The 16,809-nt window shown below is 66.4% G+C and overlaps 1 protein-coding gene and 1 pseudogene across 1 annotated transcript; one reads left to right on the forward strand and one right to left on the reverse strand.

Moving 5' to 3' along the window:
* Positions 1-726: 726 nt before the first annotated feature.
* On the forward strand, positions 727-11,406 carry LOC138820396 (beta-1,4-N-acetylgalactosaminyltransferase 3-like; the record flags this gene model as incomplete). The annotated part of the gene is made up of 13 exons (XM_070012039.1): positions 727-915; positions 1,009-1,075; positions 1,214-1,348; positions 1,744-1,853; positions 2,388-2,488; positions 2,599-2,660; positions 3,197-3,806; positions 8,379-8,698; positions 8,789-8,942; positions 9,231-9,303; positions 9,570-9,723; positions 10,013-10,139; positions 10,609-11,406. Coding segments are annotated over 13 exons (2,211 nt in total), but the record flags the coding sequence as incomplete, so codon positions are not given.
* A 235-nt stretch (positions 11,407-11,641) lies between these two features.
* The window catches only part of LOC138820394 (ninjurin-2-like), a 28,749-nt pseudogene continuing 23,581 nt past the window's right edge, over positions 11,642-16,809 (reverse strand).

Here is a 16,809-nt window from a genome sequence, read left to right on the forward strand (position 1 = left end):
TTCTTGATCTTGGAAATGAGCCGGGAAGAGCCGGACCGCGCTTGCGAGTGGGGAGCGGGGCCTGGAGGGGAAGGAAGCCGGGCCTGGCCGGGGCCCGCGGCCCCCGCGCCGCCTGGTGGCGGGTGGAGGAGGCGCCGACCGCAGAGCTGGTGGCGGGTGAAGGAGGCGCCGACCGCAGAGCTGGTGGCGGGTGGAGGAGGCGCCGACCGCAGAGCTGGTGGCTGGACGCGCTGGTCTCCGGCGCCATCTGCTGGCCGGCCGAGGAAACGCGCCGACATAGAGCTGGCGCGTCAGGGGAGACGCGTGGTCTCGGCGCGCCCTCTGGTGGCGAGCAGAGGGGACGCCCCGACCCCCCAGCTGGTGGCAGGCAGGGGCCGTGCAGACATGTCAGCCCCACGTCAGAGAGAGGAAACGCACCCACCGCATAGCTGGTGGGGAGATGCGCCGCTGTCAGCGCCACCTGGTGGCAGATAGAGGAAACGCACCGGCCTCATAGCTGGTGGTGGGCGGGGGAGATGCGCCGCTGTCAGCGCCACCTGGGGGCCAGTAGAGGAAACGCCAATCTCACAGCGGGCGGCGGGCGGCGGGCGGCGGGGGCCTGGGCGCTGGTCTCGGGGCCGCCGGGCCTGGGCGCTGGTCTCGGGGCCGCCGGGCCTGGGCGCTGGTCCGCAGGGCTCCGGCCTGGGCGCTGGTCCGCAGGGCTCCGGCCTGGGCGCTGGTCCGCAGGGCTCCGGCCTGGGCGCTGGTCTCGGGGCTCCGGCCTGGGCGCTGGTCCGCAGGGCTCCGGCCTGGGCCGCCCCGCGCTGCCCGCCCCCAGCCGCGCTCCTCTCCGCCAGCCTGTCGGCCTCGCTCCGGTACTACTTCGAGCTGCTGCACAAGCAGAACCACGAGGGCACCGACCACGTGGAGGTCGCGGTGAGTCCCCGCCCGCGCCCGCAGCCCCGGTGCGGGTCCCGCCCGTGACCCCGTGACCCCCGCGACCCCGCGACCCTCTCTCTCCTCCTGCAGTGGAGACGCCACGAACCCGGGGCCCAGTTCGCCATCATCGACTCCGCCGCGCTGTCCCTCTTCACCAGTGAGTGCGGCGCGCCCCCTGACCCCGCCCGCCCCCTGACCCCACGCGCCCCCTGACCCCGCGCGCCCCCTGACCCCGCGCGCCCCCCGCCTGCCCCCTGACCCCGTGCCTCCGCCCCCCCCCCCCCCCCCCCCGCAGACGAGAGCGTGCTGAAGATGGACGAGGTGGGCCACATCCCGCAGACGGCCGCCAGCCACGCGAGCCCCGCGCCCGGGGACGAGCCGCCCCCGGCCGACATGCTGCGGCCCGACCCGCGGGACGCGCTGCACCGAGGTCGGTGGGGGGCGGGGTCACGCGGGGTCATCCCTGCCCGCCCCTGCCCGGGGTGACTCCCCCGCCCGGGTTCCCGGGGTGACCCCTGCGCCCCGCCCCGCCCGGGTTCCCGGGGTGACCCCTGCGCCCCGCCCCGCCCGGGTTCCCGGGGTGACCCCTGCGCCCCGCCCTGCCCGGGTTCCCCGGGGTGACCCCTGCGCCCCGCCCCGCCCGGGTTCCCGGGGTGACCCCTGCGCCCCGCCCCGCCCGGGTTCCCGGGGTGACCCCTGCGCCCCGCTCAGCCCCCCCCCTTTGCTGACCGGCCCAGCGGGCGGGAGCCGGCTGCGAGCCGAGGCTGGCCCGGGCCTCCCCGCCCCGCCCCTTCCGTCCTCCAGCCCCGCCCCTTCCGCCCCCAGTGCCCCTGGTCCCCAAGTCCCGGCTGCGCCACGTGCTGCCCGACTGTCCCTACAAGCCCAGCTACCTGGTGGACGGGCTGCCGCTGCGGCGCTACCAGGGCCTCCGCTTCGTGAGTGCGGGGGGGGGGGGGGGAGGGCGGGGGGGAGACCATGGAGGGGGGGCGGGGGAGGAGACGGGGGGGAGACCATGGAGGGGAGGCCGGGGGAGGAGACGGGGGGGGGGGAGACCATGGAGGGGAGGAGACCATGGAGGGGAGGCCGGGGGAGGACACGGGGGGAGACCGTGTGGGGGGGAGGCCATGGCTCAGGGGAGGCCGTGGGGGGAGGCCGTGGGGGGAGGCCGTGGGGGGGAGGCCGTGGCTCGGGGGAGGCCGTGGGGGGAGGCCATGGCTCGGGGGAGGCCGTGGGGGGAGGCCGTGGCTCGGGGGAGGCCGTGGGGGGGAGGCCGTGGCTCGGGGGAGGCCGTGGGGGGGAGGCCGTGGCTCGGGGGAGGCCATGGCTCGGGGGAGGCCATGGCTCGGGGGAGGCCGTGGGGGAAGGCCGTGGCGACGCTGGGAGGGTGGACGGCTTGGTGGCAGCCTGGGCAGCAGCAGGTGAGACGGAATCATTCTAGAAAGAGTCAGGGCGGGGCCGCTCCTCCCCAGGTGCACCTGTCCTTCGTGTACCCCAACGACTACACCCGCCTGAGCCACATGGAGACCCGCAACCCCTGCTTCTACCAGGAGAGCGCGCACCGCCCGGGCAGGTGGGAAACACACACACACCCCACACCCCTCTGTCCCCCCACACCCCTCTGTCCCTCCCCACCCCCCTCTGTCCCCCCACGCACTCACCCTGCGGCTCACCTGCCCCCAGGGTCAGCTTCCAGGAGTACATCAAGGTGGACCAGCAGGAGGAGCACAGGCGCCGGCAGCCAGGTGTGCTGGGAGGGGAGGGAGGGGCTGGGAGGGGAGGGAGGGGCTGGGAGGGGAGGGAGGGGCTGGGAGGGGCTGGGAGGGGAGGGAGGGGCTGGAGGGGAGGGAGGGGCTGGGAGGGGCTGGGCAGGCGGCTCCGTGGTAGAGTGCTCATGTAGCATGCACAAGGTCCCGGGTTCAACTCAGCACCACATACACAGAAGAAGCCAGAAACGGCGCTGTGGCTCAAATGGTAGAGGGCCAGCCTTGAGCAAAGCAGCTCAGGGACAGTGCCCAGGCCCTGAGTTCAAGCCCCACCACTGGGGAAAAAACAAAACAAAACACTGCTATTGGGATGGGGATTCCACATCACAGGTCTGTGTGTCTGTCCATCCGTCCATCCCTTTCTCCCCATGATTTGAACCCAGGCCCTCTTGCTCTAGTCACGTGTCCACTGCTGGGCCCGCCCGGCCGCAGCCTCCTGCCCTGCCCGGGCCTCACGCTGAGAGCTGAGGCTCCCTGCCTGCTGTGCTGACCTGAGCCATGCTTACCACCCACAGGCCTGGAGAAGAATCTTCTAGAAGAATCCCTGTATGAAGAGGTGGCAGATGACGCCCCTGCCTTGGGAGCCGGGCACCCCGGGACACCGGCGGGAGAGGCCCGACCCGCCTCCCTTCCCACGCACCTGCGCAAGCTGCTGGCCTGGTCCACCCCGGGGCCCAACGCCACGCGGCCCTTCCCCGCCAGGACCCGGGCCCCCCCGAGCCCTCCGCCAGGCAGGACCTCCGCCGAGCAGGCGCAGTGGCTAAGCCAAGTGGAGTCCTTCATTGCCCGGCAGAGAAGGGGTGACCAGAGGGAGCTCCCCAAAAGCCACGTGGCTGAGGAGGCGGCAGTGGTGGAGGGAGAGGAGGAGGAGGAGGAGGACGGAGAAGAGGAGGAGGAGGAGGAGGAGGAGGAGGACGGGGATGGCGGCCCGGAGTACTCGCCCGCCTTCGACCCCGTGGTGAACTGGGAGCGCACGTTCAGCGCCCGCAGCCCTGACTTCCAGGCGCTGCGCACGGACTGGATCGACCTGAGCTGCAACACCTCCGGCAACCTGCAGCTGGCCGAGTCCGAGGCCCTGGGCGTGGCCAGGCTCTTCCTGCGGAAGCTCAGCCACAGGAGCCGAGGGTAAGAGAAAGGGCGCCCCGGGGCAGAGGTCAGCCGGGCAGAGGTCAGCCAGGCGCAGGCCCTGCTCCACCACCCACCAGCCCCGCGGGCCCCCACCCCCAGGAAAGACAGCCGCAAGGACAGTCAGACCTCGTATAACATGGGTTAGAAGGGGCACGGTGTGAGACACAGCTACAGTGCGTTGTTCACGTAGTACTACACTCATGCATCCACCCATCCATCCATCCACTCCATCCACCCATCATTCCATCCATCCACCCATCCATCCACTCATCCATCCATCATCCACCCATGCATCTAGTCCATCCATCATCTGTCCACCACACCCACCCACCCATCTACCATCCGTTCATCATCCATCCACCTATGCACCTGTCTGTCCTTCCATCTACCCATCCACAGTCAGCCAGCCAGCCATTACACCCACCCATTCACTCATCCATCCATCCATCCACCCACACACCTATCCGTCCATCATCCATCCACCCATGCACCTGTCTGTCCATCCATCCACCCATCCACAGTCAGCCATCCAACCACCACACCCACCCACCCATCCATCATCCATCCACCCATCCACAGTCAGCCATCCATCATCCATCTACCATCCATTCATCATCCATCCACCTATGCACCTGTCCGTCCATACAGTCACCCACCCATTCATGCACCCATCCATCCACTCATCCATCCACCTGTCCACCCATCCACAGTCGGCCATCCATCCATCCATCACTCCCACCCACCCATCCATCATCCATCCATCCATCCACCCATTCATGCACCCATCCAGTCAGCCAGCCAGCCATCACACACACCCATCCACTCATCCATCCATGCATGCACCTGTCCATCCATCCATCCACCCATTCATGCACTCATCCATCTACCCATGCACCTGTCCATCCATCATCCACCCATCCATCCCACCCACCCACCCATCCCACCCACCCATCCACTCATCCATCCACTCATCTATCATCCATCCATCCATGTACCTGTCCATCCATCATCTATCCACCCATGCACCTGTCCATCCATCATCCATCCATCCATGCACGCACCTGTCCGTCCATCCATCCACCCATTCATGCACTCATCCATCCGCCCATGCACCTGTCCATCCATCATCCATCTATCACACCCACCCATCCACTCACCTGTCTGTCCATCACCCATCCATCATCCATCCACCCCTCCACCCACCCATCCATCCATCATCCATCCACCCACCCATCCACTCATCCATACATCCACCCATTCCTGCACCCATCCATCTACCCACCCATACATACACTCACCTGTCCATCCACTCATCCATCCATGTACTCACCTGTCCATCTGTCCATCCACCCATTCATGCACTCATCTGTCCATCCATCCATCCATCCTCCCATGCACCTGCCCATCCAGCATCCATCCCATCACACCCACCCATTCATCATCCATCCACCCATGCACCTGTCCATCATCCATCCATCCATCCACAGTCAGCCATCCACCCATCCACCACACCCACCCATCCACTCATCCATCCATCCATCTACCCATCCATCCACCTGTCCACCCATTCACAGCCAGCCATCCACAGCCAGCCAGCCATCCATGCACCCATCCATCCACCCACCTATCTACTCATCCATCCATCCCTCCACCATCCATCTATCAAACCCACCCACCCATCCATCATCCATCCACCTATGCATCTGTCCGTCCATTTATCCATCCATCCACCCACTGATACACCCACCCACCTGTCCATCCATCATCCATCCACCCATTCATCTACCTACCCATCCATCAGTCCACAACCATCCATCCACCACACCCACCCACTCATCCATCCACCCACCCACCCACCCACTCATCCATCCAGGCATGCACCTGTCCATCCATCCACCCATCCACAGTCAGCCATCCACCCACCCATCCATCTATCATCCATTCATCATCCATCCACCTGTGCACCTGTCTGTCCATCCACTCACCCACCCATTCATGCACCCATCCATCCACCACACACACCCATCCACAGTCAGCCATCCATCCATGCACCACACCCACCAGTCACTCACCCATCCACAGTCGGCCATCCATCCATGCACCACACCCACCAGTCACTCACCCATCCACAGTCGGCCATCCATCCATGCACCACACCCACCAGTCACTCACCCATCCACAGTCGGCCATCCATCCATGCACCACACCCACCAGTCACTCACCCATCCACAGTCGGCCATCCATCCATCACTCCCACCCACCCATCCATCATCCATCCACCCCTCCACCCACCCATCCATCATCCATTCACCCACCCATCCACTCATCCATACATCCACCCATTCCTGCATCGACCCACCCACCCACCCACCCATACACTCACCTGTCCGTCCATCCATCCACCCGTCCACAGTCAGCCATCCATCCATCACATCCACCATCCACTCATCCATCCATGCACTCACCTGTCTGTCCATCCATCCACCCATTCATGCACTCATCCATCCATCCTCCCATGCACCTGCCCATCCAGCATCCATCCATCCATCACACCCACCCATTCATCATCCATCCACAGTCGGCCATCCACCCATCCACCACACCCACCCATCCACTCATCTATCCATCCATCTACCCATCCATCCACCTGTCCACCCATCCAGTCAGCCATCCATCCATGCACCCATCCATCCACCCACCCATCTACTCATCCATCCATCCCTCCACCATCCATCCATCCATCAAACCCACTCACCCATCCATCATCCATCCACCTATGCACCTGTCCGTCCATCCATCCATCCACCCACCTGTCCACCCATCCAGTCCACTCATCCATCTACCACACCCACCCATCCACTCATCCATCCAGTCAGCCATCCACCCACCCACAGTCAGCCATCCACCCACCCACAGTCAGCCATCCACAGTCAGCCAGCCATCCATCACACCCACCCATCCACTCATCCATCCATCCACCCATGCACCTGTCCATCATCCATCACACCCACCCACCCATCCACTCATCCATCCACCTATGCATCTGTCCTTCTGTCCATCCATACACCCATTGATATACCCATCCACCTGTCCATCCATCCATCCATCCACCTGTCCACCCATCCACAGCCATCCATCACATCCACCCACCCACCCATCCATGCATCCATCTACCATACATTCATGCACCCACCCATCCACCCATCCACAGCCATGCACCACACCCACCCACCTACTTATCCATCCATCCACCACACCCACTCATCCATCCATGCACCACACCCACCCATCCACCCACCCACAGTCAGTCAGTCAGCCATCCATCCATCCACACCCATCCATCCACTCATCTACCCATCTACCCATCCACCCATCCATCATCCATACACCCATTCATGTACCCATCCACAGTCAGCCATCCACACCCATCCATCCACTCATCTACCCATCTACCCATCCACCCATCCATCATCCATACACCCATTCATGTACCCATCCACAGTCAGCCATCCAGCCACCCACTCATCACACCCACCCATCCACTCATCCATCCATCCATCCATCACACCCACCCATCCACTCATCCATCCATCCACCACCCATGCACCTGTCCATCATCCATCACACCCACCTATCCATCATCTATCCACCTGTGCACCTATCCATCCACCCATCCACAGTCAGCCATCCATCCACCACACCCATCCATCCACCCATGCACCTGTCCATCCATCATCCATCCACCCACCCACCCATTCATCCATCCATGCAAGCACCTGTCCATCCATCCATCCACTCATCCATCCATCCATCCATCACACCCACCCATCCAATGCACCTGTCCGTCCATCCATCCACACCTATCCATCCACTCATCCACCCATTCATGCACCCTTACATCCAGCCAGCCAGCCATCACACCCACCCATTCCACTCATCCATCCATCCACCCTTCCATCCACCACCCATCCACCCACCCATCCATCCATCACACCCACCCACCCATCATCAATCCACCCATGCACCTGTCCATCCACCATCCATCCACCCACTCATGCACCCATCCACTCATCCATCACACCCACCCATCCATCATCCATCCACCCATTCATGCACCCATCCACTCATCCATCCATCACACCCACCCATCCATCATCCATCAGACCATGATTCATCCATCCTCCTACATCTCTCCATCTAGCAACAGGTTTGAGATAAAATTCAAGTACCATTACACACTTTAGAGTGCAATTCAATGGGTGTAAAGGCATATTCCCATTAGCGGGGTGTGTTGCCATCCGCCTGCACTCCTGGCACCCCGGAGATGAGGTATAATCATCCTCCAGCCTGGGCTAGCATTCCTGCAGCCACGAGCGGTGAGCCGCACATCCGCGGCTCATCTGGGAGCCGGCTGACTGACGGGCTGGGGCTGTGTGAGCACAGCTTGATTTGTCTTTGCCGCGACCCTCTCACTCGGCTGGACACTTAGGATGGAATTGTGGGTGCAGGTTAAGGATGGCGGCCGTGCCCTGCCTGGGGTGTCCCTCAGGCCCCGCTCCTCCGCCCCAGGCGCTACCAGCTGCGGCGGATCGTGAATGTGGAGAAGCGCCAGGACCAGCTGCGAGGGGGCCGCTACCTCCTGGAGCTGGAGCTGTGGGAGCCGAGCGGGCGCCTGGTGCGGCTGTCGGAGTACGTGTCCACCCGCGGCTGGCAGGGCGGCCGGCCGGCCGGTGGAGAGATGGTGGAGGCCCGGAACCTGCAGGGCCTGGTCTGGAGCCCGCAGGGCCAGCAGGGGCCTGTCCTCAACGCCCGGGACCCCGAGCCCAAGCTGTGCTGGCCCCAGGGCTTCTCCTGGAACCACCGCGCCGTGGTCCACTTCATCGTGCCCGGTGAGTCCCGACGGGGGAGAGGCCAGGGCCAGATCCCAGCAGGCTGTCCCCTAAGCAGAGGCCTGACGGCCGCTTGCTCCCCTGGTTCAGTGAAGAACCAGGCGCGCTGGGTGCTGCAGTTCATCCGAGACATGGAGGGCCTGTCCCGGCTCACCCGCGACCCCGGCTTCAACATCATCATCACCGACTACAGCAGCGAGGACATGGACGTGGAGCGGGCGCTGACCGCCTCCAGCCTGCGGAGGTGAGCCCCGGCCCCGGCCGGTCAGCCTGCGGAGGTGGGCCCCGGCCGAAGCCCGCCCTGTTTTGTGTTGCTTCTTGTTGGTCCTGGGGCTCAGACTTGAGCTCTACCACTTGAGCCACAGCGCCACTTCTGGTTTTCTGGTGATTCACTGGAGATGAGAGTCTCCCGGACTTTCCTGCCCAGGCTGGCTGTGAACTGTGATCCTCAGATCTTGGCCTCCTGAGCAGCTGGGGTGACCGGGCGCCCGGCCCACCGCCACCTCCTCCAGAGCTTCTCTCCTCCCTGCAGCTACCAGTACCTGAAGCTAAGTGGGAACTTCGAGCGCTCGGCGGGCCTGCAGGCCGGCATAGATCTGGTGAAGGTAACCAGCCAGGAGGGGCAGGGGCAGGGGCAGGGGCAGGGGCAGGGGCAGGGGCAGGGGCAGGGGCAGGGGCAGGGGCAGGGGCAGGGGCAGAGGGGGCCTCCAACAGCTAGGCCACAGAGCCCTGACTCCCTTCCTCCTTCCCACTGACCTCCCTCTCTTGGACCTCTCTTCCTCCCTCCCTGTGAACTCTCTCTCTCCCCACATCCTCTCCCCCACCCCCGTGACCTCACTTCCTCACCCTGCCCTGCCCGCTCGGCCCCCAGGACCCCCACAGCATCGTCTTTCTCTGTGACCTCCACATCCACTTCCCAGCCGGGATCATTGACACCATCCGGAAGCACTGTGTGGAGGGCAAGATGGCGTTCGCGCCCGCACTGCTGCGGCTGAGCTGCGGGGCCTCGCCCCGGGAGGCCGAGGGTGAGTCCTCCCGCCCGCTCCTCCCTCCCCCCTCCCCGGTCCTCCCCGCCCCTCCCCCATCACAGCCCCCCCCTCCCCCTCCATCCCACCTCCTTCAGGTTGCTGCTGTTTTCCTCCTCCTCCTCCCCTCCACCTTTTTCCTCACTTTCCACTATCCTCCCATTTGTTCCTCCTCCCCCTCCGCCGTTGTGTGGATACACATCCTCTCCCCCTCCTCTTTCCCCTCTCTGTGCACATGTGTGCACACACACACACACACACACACACACACACACGTCCTGTGCCTCAGGCTACTGGGAGGTGAATGGCTTCGGGCTGCTGGGCATCTACAAATCAGACCTGGACCGGATCGGGGGCATGAACACCGAGGAGTTCCGGGACCGCTGGGGCGGCGAGGACTGGGAGCTGCTGGACAGGTGGAGGGAGGGGGGGGAGGGAGGTCGGGGAGCTGCTGGACAGGTGGAGGGAGGGGGGGAGGGAGGGAGGTCGGGGAGCTGCTGGACAGGTGGAGGGAGGGAGGGGGGAGGGAGGGCGGGGAGCTGCTGGACAGGTGGAGGGAGGGAGGGGGGAGGGCGGGGAGCTGCTGGACAGGTGGAGGGAGGGGGGGAGGGAGGGAGGTCGGGGAGCTGCTGGACAGGTGGAGGGAGGGGGGGAGGGAGGGAGGTCGGGGAGCTGCTGGACAGGTGGAGGGAGGGAGGGGGGAGGGCGGGGAGCTGCTGGACAGGTGGAGGGAGGGAGGGCGGGGAGCTGCTGGACAGGTGGAGGGAGGAGGAGGAGCTGGGCAGGTCCCCCTGTCCCCCCCACCCGGCCGGCAGGGTCCTGCAGGCCGGCCTGGAGGTGGGGCGGCAGCCCGGCAGCCCCTCACCCCGGTCTCCCCGCCCGCAGGGTCCTGCAGGCCGGCCTGGAGGTGGAGCGGCTCTTCGTCAGGAACCTCTTCCACCACTTCCACTCCAAGCGCGGCATGTGGGACCGGCGCCCGGCGCACGCGCCCTGAGCAACCAAGGGGACCGCGGGGAGCGGCGCGGAGCGGCCAGGACGAGCCCCGGGCTGGGGCGGAGGGGCCGGCGGGCGCGGACGCGGACGGCCCGCCAGGGCCAGGACCCGGACCAGGACCCCGACCCCGACCAGGACCAGGACCAAGACCAGGACCCCAACCCCGACCAGGACCAGGACCAGGACCAGCCGCCGACGGCAGGGAAGGGGAGGCCAGGCTGCGCACGCCACGGGGCGGGGCCTCGCGGGGGCGGGGCCTCGCGGGGGCGGGGCATGGCTCCGGATAGGACGGACCCGTTGTGGGGCGGGGCCTAGGGTGACCTGTGGGGCGGGGCCCGCGGTGGGCGTGGCCGCGTGCCGAGCGCCGGCGTCGCTGGGCAGAAGAAGCGGAGCGGGAGCCCCGCGGCCGTCCCGCGACTCCGCCTCCCGCGGGGAGGCCCCGACTCTGGGGCGGGGAAGAGCCCTTACCTTGCACTAATCCCGCGAGCCCCGAGGCCGGGATCGACTGCTGCTGAGTTCACCAACGGTGCATTACACGGGTGCGGGGAGGGGCGGGCAGGCGGCGCCCGCACAGGCCCTGCGCGTGGGTGGAACCTTCCGGAAGGACCGGTGCGGCCCTGTGCCCGCCTCCCCTGCCCTCCGTGGCCCCGTGTCCACGTCTGTTACCTCACCGGCTGCCTTAAGGGGAGGGGGAGGGGGGAGGGGGCGGGCCAATACAGCATCTTCTTAAAAACCCGCGTCTGCGTCTTCCTTCCGTCCTTCCCGCCGTCTGTCCGTCCCTGGGGGGGGGGGGGGCCGGGTCCCCCCCTGGGCCCCCAGACCCGGCCCCCGAGGCCCCGCCGCTCCTAGGCAGTGCGATTCCCCCAGAACCGTCAGGACAGACGGGCGGACTCGAGGGGGACGTGCACGGAGCTTTATGGAAGGACGTGTGTGAACTGTGGGGCGCAGGCCGGGGGACCCGCCGACCCCCCTCAGACGGGGGCCCGCGACGCCCTGGCGGCCAGGACGCCCGGCCTGTGGGCCCCGAAGGCCGTGATGAAGACGCTGAGCACCGCCGTGAGGAAGACCAGGGCGGTGCCGCGTTGCTGAGCTGGTTCAGGCGCCACCGGTTGCCGACCTCGTTCAGGTTCAGCCGGGCTGGGAGGAGATGGGGGCGAGGTCAGAGATGACGGGGGGGGGGTCAGAGATGAGGGGGGGGTCAGAGATGAGGGGGGGGTCAGAGATGAGGGGGGGGAGGTCAGAGATGACGGGGGGGGGTCAGAGATGAGGGGGGAGGAGGTCAGAGATGACGGGGGGGGTCAGAGATGAGGGGGGGAGGTCAGAGATGACGGGGGGGGTCAGAGATGACGGGGGGGAGGGAGGTCAAAGATGACGGGGGGGAGGTCAAAGATGACGGGGGGGAGGTCAGAGATGACCGGGGAGGTCAGAGATGACGGAGGGGGGCGAGGTCAGAGATGACGGGGGGGGGGGGCGAGGTCAGAGATGACGGGGGAGGGGCGAGGTCAGAGATGACGGGGGAGGGGCGAGGTCAGAGATGACGGGGGAGGGGGCGAGGTCAGAGATGACGGGGGAGGTCAGATGGAGCCCTCGGTCTGGGGCCGCGGGGGCCTCCCGGGCGCGGGGGCTGCGGGGCCGCGGGGGCCTCCCGGGCGCGGGGGCTGCGGGGGCCTCCCGGGCGCGGGGGCTGCGGGGCTGCGGGGGCCTCCCGGGCGCGGGGCTGCGGGGCTGCGGGGGCCTCCCCGGGCGCGGGGCCGCGGGGCTGCGGGGGCCTCCCCGGGCGCGGGGCCGCGGGGCTGCGGGGGCCTCCCGGGCGCGGGGCTGCGGGGTTGCGGGGGCCTCCCGGGCGCGGGGCTGCGGGGGCCTCCCCGGGCGCGGGGCTGCGGGGCTGCGGGGGCCTCCCGGGCGCGGGGCTGCGGGGTTGTGGGGGCCTCCCGGGCGCGGGGGCTGCGGGGTTGTGGGGGCCTCCCGGGCGCGGGGGTTGCGGGGTTGTGGGGGCCTCCCGGGCGCGGGGGCTGCGGGGTTGTGGGGGCCTCCCGGGCGCGGGGCCGCGGCTCACCGATGAGCGCCAGCAGGACGCCGACCGCCAGCTGCAGCAGCAGGGAGGCGGCGAGGAGCGCCAGCCGCGCGGCGTGGTGGGCGGAGGCCGGGCCCTGCGCCAGCACCGCCCTGAGCCGCGCGGCGTTGGACAGGAACAGCGCCACGTCCAGCAGCCTCTCCGCCACGCTCTTCTTGGTGGCGTAGTGGTTCAGGTTGAGCGGCCGGCGGCCCGCGGGGCGCGGCTGCGCGGGCTGGAAGGAGAGCGGGGAAACTGAGGCTATAGGGGGGGCCGGGTGAGCGGGGAAACTGAGGCTGGGGGGCGGGGCCTGGTGAGCGGGGAAACTGAGGCTGGAGGAGGGGGGCGGGGCCGGGCGAGCGGGGAAACTGAGGCTGGAGGGGGGGCCGGGTGAGCGGGGAAACTGAGGCTGGAGGAGGGGGCGGGGCCGGGTGAGCGGGGAAACTGAGGCTGGAGGAGAGTGGCCCCACCCGCGCGTGGGCTCGCGGGTCTGCCTGCCTGTCCACCTGCCCACCTGTCCGTCTGCCTGTCCGTCCATCCATCTGCCTGCCTGCCCGTCTGTCTGTCCATTTGCCTGTCCGTCCGTCCGTCCGTCCATCCGTCCGTCCATCCGTCCATCTGCCTGCCTGTCTGCCCACCCATCTGTCCATCCGTCTGTCCGTCCATCTGCCTGTCCGTCCGTCCGCCCCACGGCAGCTGTCCATCCCCTCCGAGCCAAGCTTTACAATATGCCTGTCCTCCCATCGCCAATTATCTCCCTAGTTTTTTGGACTAATGCACTGGGACGGTTTGAAAAGATGACAGAAAAATGCACATCGATAAGTGGCGGGGCGTCAGGGGCTCACACCTAAGCCTAGCTATTCAGGAGACAGATCCGAGGACCCAGGTTCAACGCCGGCCCGGGCAGGAAAGTCAGGGAGATTCCCATCTCCAGAAAAGCCAGAAGCGGAGCCGTGGCTCAGATGGTAGAGCGCCAGCCTACGGCGCACAACGCCTTTATGTGGTCGCAGGCCCTGGTGATCAAACTTCCTGTGGCCCCCACATCCGGGCAGGCCCAGACCCCAGCCCGGGAAGCAGTGAGCGCCAGGCCCAGGAAGGAGCTGCACCCTTCCCGGGGCAGAAGAACGGACACACTGGGGCCTGGGCCAACAGCTTTTGTTCATAGCCCCCAAAACCAGACTGGAGGCCAGAGCGCAAGGACCCTGGCTGTAGATAACAGAGGTGGAATCTCTCCTCTCCCTCCCTCTCCCCCCCCCAGGGCAAACAAAGCAAGCCTGGGCTTGTCTGGGGCCTGCTGACCTAGTCAGCTGGGGCCAGCACCGTACCAAGGCCCAATGGGCATGGTCCACCCAAGGCCACAACCTTGGTGACATTTGTCTGGGGTTACTAGAGGGCAGGAACACAGTGGGATCCTGGCACAAGGGGATCCTTGCCTCCCTCCCTCTCCCTCCCTCCCCCTCTTCCTCCTCCTTCCCAACCCAACTTCAAGTTCTGCTCTTTCCCTGAGAATCTGCATGTTAGTAGAAAAAAAAAAAAAAAACGTTATACCCAAACCTATTCAGGGTATGTGTGTGTTTGTGCTCTTCCTGGGGCTTGGGCACCGATTTTTAGCTTTTTCAATCAAGGTTGGTGCTCTGCCACTTGAGCCACAACTCCATTTCTGGATGTTGAGTGGTTCATTGAAGATAAGAGTCTCACGTGGGGCTAGGAAGGTGGCTCAGTGGTAGAGCGCTTGCCTTGCATGCTCGAGGCCCTGGGTTCGATTCCTCAGCACCACATAAGCAAAAAGAAAAAAGCTGGAAGTGGCGCTGTGGCTCAGTGGTAGAGCGCTAGCCTTGAGCTGAAGAGCTGAGGGACAGCGCCCAGGCCCAGAGTTCAGGCCCCATGACTTCTGCCTGGGCTGACTTGGAACCGCAATTCTCAGATCTCAACCTAGTAGCTAGGATGACAGATGTGAGCCACCAGCACCGGGCTCACTCCAGCATTTTATTAAAGGTGGTAAGTAGATGGTTCATTGGTGGTTCATTGGCAGACTCATCTGCCCCTGCTGGCTTCGAATCGTGACTCCGCCTCCTGAGCAGCTGGGAATGCCAGCCTCACCCACCGCCCTGACCTGAGGCCTGCTTTTTGTGAGGTGACTTTCCAGGGGGACTGCAGGCCATGGCACCCTCTTATCTCCCGGTTCACTGTGGAATTCCCCTGAGCGGCCACGGGGTGGCGTGCAGAGACCAGAGAAGTGGCCTGGGCCCGGCCTGCAAGGGAGCTGGGGGGGGGGTGTTCTCTCCCCCCAACCCCGGGCTTGGATGAGACGGGGTGGGTGTGAAGTTAGGAAGGCCCCAAGGGGACCCCACAGAGGCCCGGCAGCCTGACCCCCAAAGAGCCAAGGGAAACTTGGACCAGCACCAGTATAGGGAAGGGTGTGGTGGTGCTGGCCTGTAGGCCCTGGGAGTATGGAGGGGGGGAAGGGGGAAAGGGAGGAGCTGGGGGGAGGGAGCGGGGGAGGGAGCGGGGGGAGGGAGCGGGGGGAGCGGGGGGAGGGAGCGGGGGGGAGCGGGGGGAGGGAGCGGGGGGAGCGGGGGGAGGGAGCGGGGGGAGGGAGCGGGGGGAGGGAGCGGGGGGAGGGAGCGGGGGGAGGGAGCGGGGGGGAGGGAGCGGGGGGAGCGGGGGGGAGCGGGGGGGAGCGGGGGGGAGCGGGGGGGAGCGGGGGGGAGCGGGGGGAGCGGGGGGGGAGCGGGGGGAGCGGGGGGGAGCGGGGGGGAGCGGGGGGGAGCGGGGGGGAGCGGGGGGGAGCGGGGGGAGGGAGCTGGGGGGAGGGAGCTGGGGGGAGGGAGCGGGGGGAGGGAGCGGGGGGAGGGAGCGGGGGGAGGGAGCGGGGGGAGGGAGCTGGGGGGAGGGAGCTGGGGGGAGGGAGCTGGGGGGAGCCCCCGTGACTCGCAGTGTGGGCTGCGTGGTTGGGAGTGGAGGGGGAGGTGGTAGGGTCCCATCAGGCCCTGTCCCCTCACGGTGGGGGGGGAGGAAGGAAGGGGTGCCCCTCCCAGGGGCGCTGGCCCTTTAAGGCTGGGCCAGGCGGGTCAGAGCAAAGGCTTGGAATGTGGGCTGGCCCTGGAGCCCAGTGAGTCAGGCTGCTGACCCACCCCCCACGCTGCCCGTCCTCCCCAGGCCCCTCCCCCTCCACAGCCACTCTCCCATGTGTGTATATCTATTACAAGTATGTAATACACTTACATACATGTACACATCTTTCTTGGCCAGTCCTGGGGCCTGAACTCGGGGCCTGGGCGCTGTCCCCAGCTCTTCAGCTCAAGGCGAGCGCTCTACCCCTTGAGCCACAGCGCCACTTCCGGCTTTTTATGTGTCTGTGGTGCTGAGGAATCGAACCCAGGGCTTCACTCTGCCCAGGCCTCCGGGCGCCGCTGACCTTGGCTGGGTCGCCCCTGCCCACCACAGACACGGTTGGGGTGGTGGGAGTCGGGTCCACCCGGCACCCGTGGACGAGCCCGAGAGTTCCCACAATGAGCTCAGGCATCAGAACCCCATGTGCCCTGAGCTCAGCGTGGAGCAGGGCTGGCACACACCCAGGAGCCCCCCACCTGCCCCCCCACCCCCCATCCCCTGGCCCACTGTGGAGGCCTGGAACGGGGTCCGGGGATGAGGTCAACCCAGGAAGCCCCCACCGGGGGGGTCAGAGCCAACTTTTCAGAGATAGAGATCAGAGTCTCATGGACTTTCCTGCCCCGGCTGGCTTTGAACCGTGATCCTCAGATCTCAGCCTCCTGAGGAGCTGGGATGGCGGGGGGAGGGGTGGGAGCCACCATAGGCTCCCGGGGCCAGAATTTGATTTTAAATGAAGAAAGGCTCTTCAGGGGTGGGGACCTCTGGCCGAGGGGACCCCGAGCCCTGTGCCGGCCTCCTCCGATGGACAACTGGGCAAGAAGCCGCTGGGGCTGGAGGCGGCCACTGACCTCAGGCCAAGGCCCGCCCCCGCCGATCCCAGATCCCCGATCCCCGGGGGCCTGAAGAGCAACCTCACCCTGCAGAGC

This window comes from Dipodomys merriami, unplaced genomic scaffold (genome assembly GCF_024711535.1).
Source record: "Dipodomys merriami isolate MVZ:Mamm:240054 unplaced genomic scaffold, mDipMer1.0.p SCAF_877, whole genome shotgun sequence".
NCBI classification, from domain to species: Eukaryota; Metazoa; Chordata; class Mammalia; order Rodentia; family Heteromyidae; genus Dipodomys; species Dipodomys merriami.